Source organism: Coffea arabica, chromosome 1e (assembly GCF_036785885.1).
Source record: "Coffea arabica cultivar ET-39 chromosome 1e, Coffea Arabica ET-39 HiFi, whole genome shotgun sequence".
NCBI classification, from domain to species: domain Eukaryota; kingdom Viridiplantae; phylum Streptophyta; class Magnoliopsida; order Gentianales; family Rubiaceae; genus Coffea; species Coffea arabica.
In genome coordinates this window covers 14014095-14027576 of record NC_092311.1, presented here as the reverse complement: position 1 = coordinate 14027576, position 13482 = coordinate 14014095, and the positions used below count along the sequence as shown (strand labels likewise).

The following is a 13482-nucleotide window of genomic DNA, read 5'->3' as shown; positions in this document are numbered from 1 at the left end:
AAATAATGGATAAATATAAAATTCACCAATTTCTACCAAAAGTCAAGAAATAACACCTCAAACCATCTCTTTAACTCACATAAGCCACTAATTACACATTATTGAGAAGAAAAGAGAGGTTCCTTAGCTACTCACCTTACCAACTCAAGAAAGGAAGCACTTAGCACCTTGGTCTCCCTAACCACTTCAGAACCAACCTTAATACCACTAAACTAAGAGATTTTATGGAGGAAATCCAAGTTTAATCGGTTGAACTTGAGGATTGAGCAAGATTAGAAGCAAGAAATTTGGGAGTTTTCTCATCTTTTCCCCTTGAAGATAGCCGGCCAAGAAGCTTGCAAATGAATATGTTTTTTGGGTAATTTTTAATTTAATTGGTAAAGTAGTGAATAGTGGTCAAAGTCAAGAATCAACCACCAAGTGACACTTGTCACTACCATTAATGCATAGCTATCCTTTTGTCTCTCCAACTCTCATCCATTGGGTATCCTCTAATTATCTCTTAACACCTGCTAAACTAAACCCGGTATCCAACACTTAACCTAACTGGCCGAATTTTACCGAACTTTCCGCACTAACGGGTCCCACGTCCGGTATACGCTCTTAATTTCTCAAAAACTAACCGATACTAGAAAAATCATTTAAAAACTATATTTACTCATAAAAATTATTTTTAAAATTTTTCGAATAAAGAAAATGTGAAAAAACGTGCAATTAAAAGAAAATAAAACCTGGAAATTAAGAAAATTACAGGTCCTCACAAAAGTCCTGAAGGCTAAGTATATGAAAGAGAATGGCTGGCTAGGGCAACAGCCACCTAACAATGCTTCTTGGTGTTGGAAAAGCGTGCACAAAGGGGGAGAACTACTTCAACAGGGGCTATGGAAGAGAGTGGAAGGTCAATAAGGATTTGGCATGATAGATGGATACCTGGCTTGGTCGATGGAAGAGTGTCCACGGTAAAACCAATAGGTTGCCAGCTATAGTTTGTTAATGAACTAATAGAGGGAGGAAGTGGAAGAAAGATCTCTTGCAGCACTGGTTTAACGTAGATGATATGGATCATATAACCAATATCCCCTTTAGTTTATATGATAGAAAAGACAGATTGTTCTGGAACTATAGCAAGTCTGGGGTTTACACTATGAAGACAGGATATGTTGTTGCAAAGGGGCAAAGTGAAAGTATGAACCGAAGCCTAGCACATGATCCGGAAACCAGCTGGGAAATTAGAAAGCATACAGTGTGGAAAAAATTGTGGGGCTTGAATGTCAAGGTGAAACTGAAACACTTTTTATGGAGATGTATGCAAAATGGACTGGCCACTAATGAAGCTCTCTACAAGAGATTAGGGAACGGTAACAAGATATGTCACTGTTGTGGAGAGGAAATTGAAACCATTGAGCACATTTTCTTCTTCTGCCCAAAAGCTCAAGTGGTATGGAAGTTAGCTCCTGTAAGGTGGGAGGGCTTAGTTGCACTACAAAGTAACTTGTGGAGATGGTGGGAAGCTGTGATACAATCAGCAAGGGAGTCTGAAGGAGTAAACAGAATCAAGCTTACGGTGAACATCTTATGGCAAATCTAGAAAGCTAGAAACAAGTTAACATTCCAGAGTGAGATTGTGGATGCAAAAGTAATAGTAGACAAAGCTCAACAAGAATGGATCGAGTATGAGGCAGCAAATGAATCAGACACAAGAGCAAAGTTATCTCTAGAAATGGAGGGACGGGTCCAACAGCGATGGGAGCCTCCTAAGGAAGGAACAATGATGATCAACACAGATGCTGCAATTTCAACTAAAATGGTCAGATCAGGATTGGAGATCATAGCAAGGAACTGGCATGGGGTGATAGTGAAAGCTAAGGGAATCACTGAGAGAAGGAAAGGGGAAGCAGCCACAGAGGAAACTCTAGCAATCAGAGGTGCGCTGGAAATGGCTCATGATGCAGGATAGACAAATATAGAAATCCAATCTGACTGCAAGTATGTTGTGAGCCTCATCAATACGGACAATGTTCAGGAATGTAGACTACAAACAATCCTGGAAGACATTAATGTCCCGAAGAAGAACTTTGATAGTTGCATTTTCTCTTTTGTTCCCAGAACTGCTAATAGTTGTAGCATGCAATGGCTCAATTTGCAGTCAAGGCAACTAGAAATATTGAATAGGAAGGTTCATTCCCAACTTGGCTATCAGTATTAGCTAGAAAAGATATGGGGGTAGTTACCCCTTTTTGTAATTAGCTCTTGTATTATCAAGTGTTAATATCTATAAAAATGTTATCGTTTGTCAAAAAAAAAAGTATGGGTTGTTTACTTTCATTTAAATGCTTTAGTTTTCAATTTCATGTTTGTTTCCATCTCTTATGATCATTTGTTAATTAAAGTGGTACCTTAATCATTGTCTTTATGTGTTGGAGGGTAGAAAGAGAGAAACTTCATTTCATTAGATCACCAATTCAAGGAAGGTATACTCTACACTTTATTTTAATTTTACTTGATCCTATATGCCCCAATGTGACTTTATGTGCGTAATTGCATGCCTTTTGAATGTTTTTATTACATTTATTTATTTAGTCACTTTAATTGTTTTGATTTAGTATGTTTATTTTAATTTAATATTTGATTATTTAAGAGGCATTTAAATGCCCAATTGTAATAGTTAGGGGGTTCAAGATATGTATTTAGATAGAATATGTAATAGTTAGGTATTTATTTTATCATTTATTTCATTCCTTCCCCCCTTTAGATTGTAGTTAGGGCCCCCAAGTTTAATAGTTAGGTCTTTATTTGTTTTATTTGCTTTGTGTGTTTACGTGTTACTCGCTTTCTTAGGGTCTTGCATCTAGATATCATGCTTATGTGCTATGTGCTATATGTGATTTATGTGTTTATTTGTTTTTATTATACTTATATGATTTGCTTAGTTATAATGAATGTATGACGTCGCCACACTAGTCCAATGCTAATTGTGGCCCCTTTTCTCGATTTCTCGTTAGTCCAATACTAGTGAGAACTTGTAAACATGGGCTAGTCCAACGCTAGCCCTTCAGGGGCCATCCACGAGCTAGATCATGTTTGTGTGACAAATCACTATATTTCATGCATATTTTCTACTTTTTAGGATCCTTACCATTCTTGCATGATATTTCCCCCCTATATATCCCTTATCCCTATGTGCGACACATGGCATGTAGGCTAGCATTCCATTTAAGAAAATTAGAACTAAGTTAAATCATTTGCTTGATTAGATAGGAGAAATACCTTTCGAATATGGGATATGGATGAATATGGCTTTCTAGGCTTAACACACTCGTATTCCCTCTATAAAAGGGAAATTAAGGTCACGAATATTAGTTCCCCACACCCATTATAGTGCATTCTCTTAAGTCATGTATATTTGTATATTATTATTTTCTTTCTTTTCGAGCCTCATTTGTTGCAAACTTAGTGGCCTCTTCAAGGAGTCACTTGTGGGCATCGCAATTAATGCGAATTGCACCAATCAAGCTTTGAAGAGACATCTTGACCTTTCCGATAGCCATTAGGTCTAGATTTATATTCATATAGTAACATCAAGATGTGATAAGTTTTTAGGTTAAATTAAGAAACTTTTTTGACTAAATCACGCAACTAACTCTGTCTAGATTGAAAGGGTACCTTGGATTTTATCCTTGCCTTCCCTTTCTTCAAATGTGACTCCTAAACACTTTTCTTTGATTTTCGAAAACTTAGAGTTGTTTAAAAAGGGGTTTTCTCTACTTTTTTATTTAAAATTTAATTTTGGGTGACTTGGTACACCTTAATTCAATACCAAGTGGCGACTCCTATTTTTCATTAAAAACCCTTTTTAAACTATTATTTTGGGCCAAAATCGTCGCACTTTAAGCCCTATTTTAGGCCCTGTTTCTTTTTCATATTCACTAAAAATAAAAAATCCATTTTTAATCAAAACTAATCAAAAATTCATTTTCATAAACTCGTAATCTTATTTTTTTCTTTTAAAAAATGGGCCGCGACAGCTTGGCGACTCCACTGGGGACTTTAGAATGTCCGAGCATCTAATTTAGTCAATCATTTTCTTTTTCTAACATTTTTATACATCACATTTGGAGGTTTTAGGTTGCATCTTTTTTTTTTCCTTTTCCTTTTCCTCCTTTTTAGGATTTTTGCATATTCACACGCACAATCGTCTCTTAATATCCGTGTATGTGATCATTCGTTTGTTTACTTTCATTTATTTGTATTTATGTATCGCGCTTGCATCTTGGGGAGGGTAGCTATCTTAGAACCTTCAATCGCATTTGATGGTATTATAATCCCTCCTCTCAAAAGAAAGCACCTCATACGTGCATACATTACTTTTACCCTATTTTTTCTTTCTCGTGGGTGCTTCCCACATTTTCTTATAGGATTAGGATTGATTTCCTTAGGTAGGAGAATGATGTGATCTACGCCCATAGCGATGCCTAAGGGATCACTCAAGCCACCGACCGAAAGCCTTGGGATTAATGACCCTTCGCCTCTTGGTCTAAAGGTTTGGGAGCCTGAAACCTTATTGAATTTAGATGCATTAGTAAGCCAAATCTCATGCATCCATATTAGAAATACCCTAGGATAGAGTCATCCTTACCCAATTAGGAACACTAAGCACGATAGGAGGGATTTCACCCCTCTTTCCTTATTTTTCTTTTGCTTTTAATATCATTTAATTGCCACAACGTGTTATGTGTTGAACTAACATTTCCTTGTTTTGTCGTCTTTTGCATTCACAAACACTAGAAAATAAGAGATCTGGCGTGATCTTCTTTTAGAATCTATCCTCTTAGATAGGCTATTGCACATTTAAAATTTTGATGTATTGCATTTGTAGATTAATAATTGTACATCATTTTAGGCCTACCCTAGCATACAAAAGGTTCCTTTAGGTCATGTTTTCATTCCAAGGTAATGTATGTGAGAACCCTGAAAATGCATATAAAAATAACATTTCATATGTCATTTGCACTCCTTTTATTCATTAATAATTTTTAGCATTACTTTTACTTGTTTGCAATTAAGTACGAAAAAACACGTTTATGTGAAAATTAATATAATTTTTCTAAGTTATGAAATTTCTTGGTTTCGCTAGACTAAGTTAAGACATTTAGAGCTAGATTAAATTTTTATTCTTTTTCGTATTAACATAAAATGTTAGATTTATATATTAAGGTCAAACTTGATTTTAATAGTTTAATTAATCAAGCAAGATCGTTAAGCGTTATTAGGAACCTTAATACTAACGTGCAACCGATAAATATTCGATATAAAGGGTTTAAGTACACCAGTGTATAATTAGACTTTCAAACCACATTTGGGGACAATTTTCGGAGCTAAGTTAGAACCAAGGATTTAAGTGGATAAAAGGAGGAGAAGTGAAAAGACTAAACTACCCTCACAATGTCACACAATTACCCACGACCATAACCATTCTCTGCTCAGCCAAACAGCTCCTCGGACAGCATGATCATCCACCACCCAGCCGGCCAACCGCATTCTTCTCCATTTCAACACACCACCACCCTAGCTGACCAACCGGCACCTTCACCACTGCAGCACACCATCTCTGCCGACACTCAACCATCCTCAAAACCGCAGCACCACTTCACAATCCCATTCCATAACCTCTGCACACTTCCTACATCAGATAACACTCCACCATTTCCTTGTTATCATCGACCGAGAGTGAGGAAGGAAGCTGAGAGTGCGGTTCCATTTCTGGTTCTATCCGCAAACATTGAGGCTAGAGTGAAGGCAGAGAGAAACCGTGAGCAAGCTCCACCCATTCTGCACCACCATTTCACTCCACTTCACGACTGTAACATCCACCAGCTGCAACCAGAATCTGCTTCGTGCGTGAGAGCCGAGAGGAAGGGAAACTTTTCAAACTTTCTGTCCGAGAACTTAGCTTGCTGTGAGGTGACTTCTGAGCTCCACTTAAACTGGTTAAGAGGTTGATTAAGCTTTGCATTTGACAGTGAGCATGGATAAGTTAGAAAATTCTAATGGACTTAAAATCTGGCCACATTTGGGCCACCGGGGATGATCGTTTAAATTCTGGAAATTTTGGCTGAAAGATGTTGTTATTGAAATCGATTTCTAAACTAAAAATGTTAATCAGTGGCTAAGCTTCTGCATGTTGAACTTGAGCATCTAAATCCACGTATAATCCAAGGAAAATCCTGAAAAACTAAGATCAAAGCTGCTGGAAATCTGGATTATGCAAACTGCCGAGAGTTGATTTTGTAATTTTAATTAACTGGAGTAATCTGAGCATACAATGGTGACTAACTAACTGAATCTTGGATGATTATTATGATCAGGGCCATGCATGATAATTTATATGATTGGATGATGAACTAAGGAGCTTAGAAAATTCTGTTTTGAATGAATATGATTTTGCCGAGAGAATGGATTGGAAATGCAACTGAAAATTTCCGAAATCTTGAATTTTGAAATATAATTTGCAATCTGTCTTATGGTGATGATTTGAGTTGATATAGGCGAATAGCCAGTTAACAACATGTTAATTAAAGCTTGCATGAGGTCAAGTAGCTCGGCTAACCAAGAGAATAAAATGGAAGCAGAAAATTAGTTCATGAATGATCATCCGAGACTAGTTGCTATAATTTCTGGATTTGTGTTAGATGTGTGTAATTGTAGTTTGAATTTGGAAACCTTTACTAGCTAACTACGTGTTTGCATGTCCTAATAGAGTACCAAAAATTCTGTTTTAACCAAAGAAAATTCTGTTTAGAACCATTGTTATTGCTAGAATTTCTTTGTGAAACGCTGTGAACTTGAACTTGGAATTTTTTAAGTGGTTCCTGGAATTTTTTTCCTTGGGATGTTAGGAACTCGAAATGCATGACAAAATGTACATGTAATCTGTGAAAGCTATTTGGCAATGAGTCATTTGATATTTTGAAAGATTTAACCAAAAACATGGATATACAACTGCTGGAAATTTTCCTTGTGATCGCCAAAGTTTGAGTTAAAAATTCCAGCTTGATTGTGAAACTTTCTTTGAATTTATAATGGTTGAAATTGTCTAGAAAATGTGGCGCTAAATTCTACTAGAGTTGTATGGATGGTTAGACTAAAAGCCTTGTGGTTTAAAAAAAAAAGAGAAAAAGGAGTTTTTCCACATGTGATCAAGAGCTTCCAGATTTTCGGAACTTCTGACCAGTCTAGGCAAAATGCATATATCTTGGTGTAGGAAAATCCGATTGAGGTGCCGTCAGTGGCATATGAAAATAGACTCATGGGCCTTTGTTCTGTAGAAATTCTATATTTTTCCGCCATGTGTACTGCTATTCGTGACTCCTCAAAGTAGACTGCCTGGTATGAATGTCTGATTTCCTTGTGAAACTAAAGTTGGATTTGGACTGAGATTTTAGCTTACTTGTGGTTTAAATTCTTGGCTAAATTGTGGTTGGGAGTGATTGATGTTGTCCAGGGCTAATGATTGATGAAGCCCTTGGCCATTGAAATGATTTTATAAAGTATTATTGAATGATGGAAATTAATTGCTGGAATGTCTTGGGGCTTTACTTTTATTTCTATTTGCTTATGATGGGTTTGCTGAAACCAAGTGCTAATGATTGATGAAGCCTTGGTTGATCATTTTATTTTATTCAGAAATGCACTTGTTGAAATCTAGGGCTAATGATTGACGAAGCTCTAGTAATTTGCTATGTGATTTTGTCATATTTTGATCCATAATATGACTTCAAAACGGAGTCGGAGCTGTGGAAGTCGTTTCGACCTTGCGAACTCGAGTAGCTGCGATCAAAATTTATCAAAAATATTTTCCAGCTAGTATTAAATTATAAAAACTTCATATCTAGGGTTTTGCCTAAAACTTTCCAACTCGATAAATTTCTTTAGCTCAAATTAGCCTTGATAGCTATAGTAAATAAGTTAAATAGTTTTTGGAAACTCTAAGCATTATTTTAATTCTTTTCTTTCCTTAAGCCTTGCACTTGTATAGTTAACTATAGGAAAAGTCCCAAAACACAAGCTTTACCAATTTTTAGTGAAAAGCTTGGGAGACTTGCTCGGCAAGAAACCCTATTCTAGGAAAAATAGTTTTAAGAATAATTTTTGCAAAAGCCGTAACTTTAGAGAAATGTTCAAAGTAACCTTCTAACTTTGATATTGAGAAGTTTGTCGACTTGTTTCTAGCAAATAATACTAGTTACCCTTTCCTAAGGAAAACTATAAGGAACATTTCTTATACTTTTGTCAAGCTTCAATCTAAATAGATTTTTGAAATCTCTTGAGAAAGTAAACTAGTATTATATTAAATAAATTCTTATACGAATAAGTTTAAAAACTAAATAGAAACTTATAGTTTCAAAATTTGGGTTTTAGGATATCGCGAGGACGCGGAATTCGATTCCCAACCTGAGATCTGAACTCCACTCTTGGTGAGTGTCCCTGCCTGTTCTTTTCCTACCTGAATTAAGTGCTTTCTTGATTTGATATGTGATAAATTGCAAAACGAGTTTTGATCCATCGAAGTGAGCAGTGTGTACTTTATCGCACTAGCCGTTCGAGTGGTGACTTGTGTGAATCATTTTTCTCGTGAATCCTTGAATCTAAAAGTAGTTACGTCGTTGGGTGAATCCCTCGGCACTTGAATCGAACTACAAAAACGTCGTTGGGTGAATCCTCGACAAATTATCTACGGGTATATCTCGAGTATACTGCGTCCTTAGTCGATGTTCGGGCCCGGGACCGGGGTATGAATGGTGACGGGTTAGGATTAAAATGAGTGGATCTACATGGACTATAAGTAGTGAGAGTTGACGGAGGGTCAACTACGATGAATGGCGATCAAGCGAGGAAAATGGCTCCTGAGAGCCCCTGTATCCTACCTTGTGCTGTTACACGCTTTCTTAATTGTTTAACTTGTTTAAGTTATTATTCGCTGTTTGAATTATGTGACTGCATGTTTTGGGGCACCACTGAGCTTTAGCTCACCCCACGTTTATTTGTTTTCCTTACAGGTCTGGAAGTTGAAAGAATTTAAGCTACTTTTATTTCCTATGGTTGTACTTGAATAATTTGAATGTAATTCCCGGTTTGTAATGAATTCTACGTTAAGTACTGTATCTTTTCATTTTGGATTGCCACTTGAAGCTGGAAAAGTGTAATCTCTAATTCTATTACTCAATTTGTATGTTTGTATTAGTATAATATATCCTTATCTATTGCGAGCGTCGCTGGAAGTATTTAAGAACCGTCGATTGGCTAAGTTATATACTGTTATCTCTGAAGTTAATGTGGTAGTAGAAATCGTTTTGGTTTCGGAAGAATCCCTTTTGTAATAGCTTAGGTTAATCGTCGGAAGGTTTTGGGTTTGAATGCTTGCGTGAGTCCTGGCGAGAGCTGGGCAGACGGCCCGCCAACCCTTTGGTTCGCCTTAGGGGGAAGTGGGGTCGCCACAATGTACTAAAAGGGAAATTTCTCCTCAAATGGCTCCATGCAGAATGTCAAATCAGATACCTCAGGAACTGACAAACTGGAAAAATAACATGACACATGAGGTGAAAAGACTATGCCAGTATATGGGGCATTTACCAAGTCTCTTAAACATAACCCCAAATGTTATGATCATTCAAGCTTTGCTCGAGTACTGGGATCCAAAAGGTTCTATTTTTCGATTTGGTGAATGTGAACTAACACCGACTTTGAAAGAAATAGAAGGACTATTTCAAGTACCTGGGAAGGGTTACCCTATGATATATCTAACTAATAGAACAAGAGAACAGTTTTGTAGGTTCCGGATGTGAAATCATGCCCATTGGAGTTCCTGTACAAACGATTCGGGGAAAGAGAATCTTATGACCAATACCGCGACGACTTCTTCATTAGTAGAGAACTATGGGAGGAGAAGCGAGTGCAAGCATTTGGACTAACTTTGATCAATCTATTATTGTTCCCGCAAAAACATGAAATGTCATTTTCTCAACTATCAATATGATTCAGAGTTTGTTTCTAGGAATCAAGGGAAAGACCCCCACCCTGGTACCTATTATCATCGCCGATATCTTCACAGCTATTACCGAGTGTCAAAGAAAAAAGGGTTCTTCTATGCATCAAATGTGGTACTTCAAATGTGGGCAATGGAACATCTATCAAAGAGAATGCTTAATCCCTTGGGATCATGTTTTCCAACAGAGAATTGGGTCGAATCACATCGAAAAAGGGTCAAAAGATACTATCGAATAGCATCTCCGAGTCGGTTCGTTCAAGAGTTCGATAATTTGTGCGAGGACCCGTAAAAATTCCTTGTTTTATATCATTTAATTCTATTTCTTTTCATGCATTTTCTTTATTTTATTTTACTATCTTAATTTTCTGGACATTTTATAAGTGAATATAGTTTTTTAAAATATTTTTCTAGTATAAGTTAGTTCGGGTCAATTTGGAAGTACATTAAGGACGTGGGACCCGCTAGTGCGGTTAGTGCGATAAAATTTTAGACGACTAGGTTAAGTTTCGTATTGAGGAATATTATTTTACAAGGTGGTAGGAGATAATTAGAGGTTAGCTAGATAGATTAACCATTGGAAGAAAGAAGATAAGCTTGAACCATTAAAAGTGCCATGTGTCGCGACCCGATTGGTTGGTGGACTTGACCAACTTTTCTTCACCTTTACTAAATACAAAATTTGACCAAGATCATCTTCATTTTTGCTTGAGCTGGCCGAACCTCTTAGAGGAAGAAACAAGAGAAACTTTTCAACCTCAACTTCAATCCCTTGCTTCAATCTTGATTTCCAACCATTGAAATTGTAAATTACTCCACCAAAGTTGCTTACTAAGGAGGATTAAAGCTTCTAGTGGAGGGATTTGTGAAAGGAAAATCCTAAGTTATCATCTTTCTTGAGGTGTCAAGGTACTTTGCTTACAAACTTCCTCTTTGTTCATGCTAATGTCAAATTAGTGGTTTTTGGTGGCTAAATATGCTATTTTATGGAAGATTTTATGGTTTGAGGTAGAGTTAGATAAATTTCTGATTTTTTTTGGGAATTTTTCTGTTTTCATATGATGGTTCTGGTTGGCCTTGGATTGATAGCTCTAAATTGTGTTAAATGGAGCCGTTGTGCGTTAATTGCGGTTGTTTGTGAAAAATTTCAGAATTTGTACGGAAATTTCAGTTTTAGGGTTTCAATCTGCCCTGTTCTGACCGGCTTTATTCGTGCATGTTAGAGGCCGAATCAGGCTTATATTAAAACATGAAAGTTGTAGTAAATGATGTTAACTAGCTGCCTGAAAATTTTCAACTCAATCAGAGCACTGTAGCCATGAAATTATCGAAATACCCTTGACTACCCACGAACCCTGTTTCGCGGGCAGATTTCTATTTTCCTGGGGATTTCCATTTTTGACCATGAAAATGCATGATTTGGCTTTGGAGGTCTTCATAAGAAATGTAGGTATATGTTTTGGTTTTGAAATGCCATAAGATTCGTTTCAATCCGATAAGTGTAGCTTCAGTTGTGCTTATTGTGCCGAAAGGTGTATTTTATAGTCTATGATGTGTATGTGGTTGATTTGAGATGAATTGGTATTGCTTGCAGGATGGAAAAGTAAGGAAATGTAGGGGATATGGTGTCCAAATTTTGAGAGTGTTGGATTTTTTCGAGTTTGGTTTGGTTTGGGATATATATAAGAAGGGATTTTGGGGTTGTTCGAGCCCTAGGTTTTCATGTTACCTTTTCGTCCCAAAATCATGTTTTGCACACTTGCATGAGTAATTATTTGGCAACGTCTACGACTTATAGTCGAGTCTCATTTATGCATTTTATTTACTGGATTTGTGCCTGTGGGAACCATAATTGTTTACCTTGGTTATTCTAGGGTTTCTTGGTGATTAAAGCCCTACATTGGTTGAAACTTTTGACGTATCCTTGCTTTAACTGGTGAGTGCACCACTCCCCTGAATTATTGCTAAACTGGTTATCTGTACTTGCAAATTGCTATTTGAATATCCTTACCGACTGTTTATTTTGTACAAGACAAGTGTGTACTTTATCGCATTCGTTCTCTGGCCTGTGTGACTTGTTTCCTGTATATACTTGAATCTGTTACCTGCACCTATTATAATGTCGTTTGGAAGTACATCCAACGACCTTCCTGTTAAATCTGAGCTCAACCTCATGGGGAGTCAATTGGATCGAGCCAGCAAGGGCTTGGTCGAGAAAATTTGACAATCCATGGGTGCCTGTTCCTGGAAAATCTTTGGGTATTGGAGACTCTAGATTTTCGGTATACTCAAGTATTACCATTTCTGTTCTTGTTTGGCGTTCGGACCAGGTAAGGGGTATGTTTGGTGATCGGAATTTTGGCGTAAGCGCGGTCTACAGACATGTGTGTTTCATTAAACGTTGACGAAGGGTCAACAAGGTTGGATCAAGTATTGCAACGGGGATTTGGCTCCTGAGAGCCACTTGTATCCTTTAAATTGTGGTGTTCGTTCATTTCTCTTATTTGATGTGTATATGTGTCTTAAAAGTGTTTTCTCATGATTTCTACTGTTTATACTCTTGGTACCTCATTGAGCTTCTAACTCACCCCGTTCAGTTATCCTTGTTTTTCTTACAGGGAACCATCTTTTGGAACTTTGATGTTTTGAAGAATGAAATGAGCTAGTGTAAATACTCTTTTGTCTAGCTCTTCGGGACTTGGAAAACCCTAAATGTACCTTGATCCAAATATTTCCCTTTTGATTTGTAAATTACAAACGTATGTATATAAAACTGTTTAATCATGTTCATGCATGTTATTTGGTTTGGAAATGTTATTCTCTAGAGTTATATAACGTTATCTGTATTCGATTGGGTTCCGACAGGATTGTGACGTGGCAATCACTGTTCATTCGCGGCTTATTTTCGTTCTTCATTTCGTTTTGTTATCGGTCATTGTAGCGCTCGAGCACTGTATTATCTTCCGAAACAAGTATTTCAGGGTGTGATTAGCTTATTGTATCTTTTAGTTCGGCTCAATTGGGCTCTGAATGTTATCTTCTCGAAGTTCTTTTAAGCGTTTGGTAGTGTTTCTGTTTGTTCCGGATCCGTAGTCCCAGCGAGAGCTGAGCAGGCGGTCCGTCCAACCCTTTGGTTCGCCTTAGGGTGAGGTGGGGCTGTCACAATTTGACCCCGGATAAAATACAATGGGTTCTTGATTGGACAAAAGTAAAGGATCCGATTTTCACGACTACACAACATAGTTTTATCCCTCTAGCAAGCACCAATGGATTGGTCGCGTATGTTTCGCAACAAGTCATGAGGCAGTTTAGGTATCCACAGAGAGTTTCGATAATACAAGGAATTGGAAACATCAGACTCAACACAGTTGCCGAGTGCCGAAGCATGGTATTGGAAGTTTGGGGGAATCTTCGTAGTCTGGACAACCTGCATCTAGATC

At 37.2% G+C, this 13482-nt stretch overlaps 1 protein-coding gene across 1 annotated transcript; it reads left to right on the top strand.

Annotated features, from left to right (window-relative positions):
- Window positions 1-1057: 1057 nt before the first annotated feature.
- Window positions 1058-1957, top strand: LOC113692021 (uncharacterized). The gene is made up of 2 exons (XM_027210356.1): window positions 1058-1543; window positions 1589-1957. Exons 1-2 carry the CDS (start codon window positions 1058-1060, stop codon window positions 1955-1957), a joined length of 855 nt encoding a protein of 284 aa, XP_027066157.1.
- The last annotated feature ends 11525 nt before the right edge of the window (window positions 1958-13482 follow it).

What these genes read in the sequence shown, in the direction of transcription:
- LOC113692021 (XM_027210356.1), top strand. Translation starts at nt 1,058, where the DNA reads ATGGATCATATAACCAATATCCCCTTTAGTTTATATGATAGAAAAGAC. An exon ending in CAGCAAGGGAGTCTGAAGGA is followed by an intron (nt 1,544 to 1,588) that starts GTAAACAGAATC and finishes TGGCAAATCTAG; the next exon opens with AAAGCTAGAAACAAGTTAAC.